Source organism: Centrocercus urophasianus, unplaced genomic scaffold (genome assembly GCF_019232065.1).
Source record: "Centrocercus urophasianus isolate 14NV4802_14NV808 unplaced genomic scaffold, USGS_Curo_1.0 seq_2, whole genome shotgun sequence".
Classification (NCBI taxonomy): Eukaryota; Metazoa; Chordata; class Aves; order Galliformes; family Phasianidae; genus Centrocercus; species Centrocercus urophasianus.
This window is the reverse complement of record NW_024884755.1, coordinates 3,875,541-3,879,209: the sequence shown is the minus strand read 5'-3', so window position 1 is coordinate 3,879,209 and position 3,669 is coordinate 3,875,541. Positions and strand designations below refer to the sequence as shown.

The window sequence follows — 3,669 nt, the reverse complement described above, 5'->3', positions numbered from 1 at the left end:
CTGCTCTCTGTACTTCTTCAGTTGGGGGGGGGGGGAGAGGAGGGAAGGGGCTTTGAGTTTTGGAGGGTCAAAGGAGGAGAATACATTTCTTAGACAAGTAACTGCTGAGTCACGCTGTAGCTTCAGCACTGCTTCCCTTGCTGCCACATGGGCTCTGCATGTACACCTTGGAATGTTATTTCTCTCTGAAAAGATTGGCAGCCAGCATCTTAAGGTTTCCCTTTTTTAAATTCACAACAAATATTTTTTTACATCCTTATTACAGATACTGACATACTTGTAAGAATATCTGTAAAATATATCTTAAGAAAATTCATTTCGTATTTCTGTAGTGGAAAGAGCTTTCCTCCACTCGTAAAAGCGAGCTTTTTTCTTTGAAATAAAATGAGTACTGAACTTATTCAAAGTTAAAGCACAGCCCTTCTGTGCCTCACTGCGGGAAAGGCCCCCAGCTGCTCACCTGCTGCCCGCAGCGAGCTGCATGCAGCTGACGCTGGGCTGGAGCTGCGGCTGCGCTTCGCGTGTTCCGCCACCAGAGGGCGCTGCCTGTGCCGGCTGGACTGCTCTGCTCCCAGGTTAGCAGGATGAGGATTGGTGCTCAGCTCGTCCGCAGGTACCGCAATGCCATTCGCACGGGCACCGCAGCAGCTCCTTCCGGGGCGCAACGCAGGTGATGGCAAACGGGGTCCGTGTCGAGCTGCTGCCTGAGGGACTAAAGCGGGTGCTACGGGGAGATGCAAATTGCCTAAGGAATTCTGAGGCATTAAGATCGCTCACTAGAAGCAAACGAAGACGGTAAGCAGTGTGAAAGCAGCAGTAGCTTTCAAACACAAACAGGCACGCAAAAACCAACATGAGAGAAAGAGAAAAGCACGAGGTGATTCACAGTCCTCACCCTCACCTGCTTGGAGGGTGAGCCGGCTGGCTCAGTCCATACCCACCTCAGCACACAGCAGGGCTGCAGGTACGGTTGATGCAGTTTATAACTGAGCTAACAGCACAGTTAGAACATTCACAAACAGGTTATGGGTGGGGAGGCGGAGGGAAGCCCGCTTTCTGGTCTGAATATTCAAATTCTGCATCTGGTTTCCATGTGGATGCAGTAGTTTGATAGCAGATACAGGTATTTACACGTTTTTACAAATGTAACAAAACTTAGTGTGTGCATGCAACTGTTCTCAATGGACACTGAAAACAAAACAAAAAAATTCATGGATGTATTTTCTATCTCCCTCTATTCATGCATTTCCATGCCCTCATTTATTTATTTGGTACTGTTGATGCTGTCTTAGCTGATAGCTGCAAACCACAGCACCTCCCCCCATTCCATCCTTTCCCAATTCAATGCTGTGCCAGTGGGTGAGGCCACAGCACTGCCACTCCTGTGATGGACACAGAGCTGGTGGGGCTGTGCCACCCGCCCATAACACTCCTGTCCTGCTCACGAGGACGGTGATGCTCAGTGTCTCACCCGGAGCACAGGACGAAGAAATATTTTGTGATGACCTCTGGTGCAGCCCAACCCTGCCAGGCAAGGCAGTCAGAGCCTGAAGGCAGGAGTGATGCAAATTCACTTGTTGCAAATGGGAAAACCACCACTAACAGAAAGGCAGCCCCAGCTTCCCAGATGGTTTGCAAACTTCCTACCTTTATGTTTTTGATGTTAGAGTTCTTTTCTCATCCTATTTATCGCTCATTTTCAGCTGGCTCCCCATTCCATGAAGAAATCACATATCTGAGAATGTAAATAAAGATTGCATATGAGTTCTGCAGTCATTTCCTTTTTGCACCAGCACTGAAGTTGGCTGGATTCAGCTTCATTTTCTAATGAGCCTGGACTGCATGCCAGTGCTCACACATCGTGGTGCCATCCACCTCACATTCCACACTGCATGTTTTGTATTCTTGTTGTTTTTTTTTTCCTTTAAACCAATGCAGCTTTCCCACCTATCAAATTTATTTGCAAAAGTAATTTTCTTTCTACTCATCTATTACATTAAATCAATGAATAAATAAATTATAATGCAGCAATTACATGCGTAATGAGATGAGGAAGAACTATTCATAGATGCAGAGCTAGTTGCCCAAAGGTGAACAGACTTCCCCTCTCTCCTTACAAGCCAGGTAATGATCTTTCCGTGGTGGAGAAACAAGCAGCTGCTACACATGTAAATGAAACCAAGGGATATATGAGTTCACGCTACAGTGCTGTTCTTCAGCCTCATTATTATTGTCACATTATCGGTTCTTCGGTGACTTTTTCTCTGAATATTTAAAGATAGGGTAGGGGATATGCAATTATTTTTAAACATCCTTCTGTCAAATGCCTGTCTGAATGAACACAGGAGCACTGCGGAGTGTTGGCTCTCTTTGCTACCCTCTGCTGTGCAGTGCAACTGAGTTTTATCCCAGCAAAGCTGTTCCCAAACCAGTGCTGTTCTTCAGGAAGAAGCCAAAAGAAAAGAGAGAAATTCTGAAATTCCACAAAGAAAAGAAATCCCTTTTTGAAATAAGAAAAACATCAGCATTCAACAGCAAAGCTGAATGAAACAACACAGAGTGTACACTACCTATCAGTAGTAGTCTTCTAAGTTTATGGCTATCAATTATAGCATTATTAGTATGTGCTCAGTAGCTTGGTACTGCCGCAAGGAAAAAACAGAATGCTCTTAATCCTGTTTTTTTTTTTTTTGTCCCAGAGTTCTGGCTGCTTTAGTTGGCATGTTCTGGGATGCTCCATGTCCTTCATTCCAGGTCTATCTATGGTGGTCATATAATAACCTAAGTTGGAAGGGATCCATAAGGATCATTGAGTCCAACTCCTATTCACAATTACAGCCAGAGGGTTACCTTCTGGTATGAGAAATCCTCATTCCTTACTTCAATAGCCACAACAGTGGGAAATGCCATTTTAGTCCTTCTCTTTCCTCCAAGTGCTCTCTCTCCCTCCTTTCCCCCCATGCCTGTGTTTACCCCCACACACACACTCCCCCGTACAAGATCACATTATTCAGAAAATTTATTTTCAGAGGAGTGAATGATGCCTTTACTGCTCCTGTCCCAGCCTGAGCTGACTCTGGTAAGAATGAGCCATTAACACTGGAGTGAAAAGATGCAGCATTACCCAGAATGTCAAGTTGCTTATTTCAAGCTTTTTTATACTTAGAAAATTAAGGCTTTTCCCCCCTCCTTTCATATAGTCTGAGAATTTCAAGGGCAGCTCCTCAGTTAGCAGAGATTTCAGTGAAGCTACAGTGGTTGATTTATTATAATTGATGGCAGGAAACAGAACTATCTCAGCAAATCAGTTGGGCTGATAGGAAAGCTGGCCGGCAGATAAGATGCAGTGCTGACATACGACCTGGCCTGCAAATGCTTCTGATGGAGTCAGGCAGCTTTACCTATGAGGATGAGCTGCTGCACAACAGAAGGTGCTCAGGAAGAGCAACGAGCAGGCCAGGGATGTGGCAGGGCATGCATGCAGCACACAACCTGGGAGCAGCGTCCTGCAGGCTGCCAGAGGGTTCAGGCTAAGGGGAGATCTGTTAGCTGCCCCATTCATGGCATTTAAGCAACAGGTTCAAAAAGGAAGCTGGACTATTTTCTTTCTTCTAATCACATATTGCAGCCACGGAACTTCAAAGGTATTCAATAGGGTTGCTATTGAAG

General features: G+C 45.4%; 1 protein-coding gene across 4 annotated transcripts in view; it reads right to left on the bottom strand.

Annotated features, from left to right (window-relative positions):
• The window catches only part of LOC122161907, a 218,954-nt gene that overhangs the window by 20,645 nt on the left and 194,640 nt on the right, over window positions 1-3,669 (bottom strand). For all 4 annotated transcript variants that reach the window (XR_006169342.1, XM_042821674.1, XM_042821673.1 and 1 more), the window contains one exon: window positions 461-1,735. Coding sequence is in view for 3 of the 4 variants with exons in the window: in XM_042821674.1 (XP_042677608.1) it covers window positions 461-764 (304 nt within the window). In the remaining variant the exon portion in view is untranslated. The remainder of the gene's footprint in view (window positions 1-460; window positions 1,736-3,669) is intronic.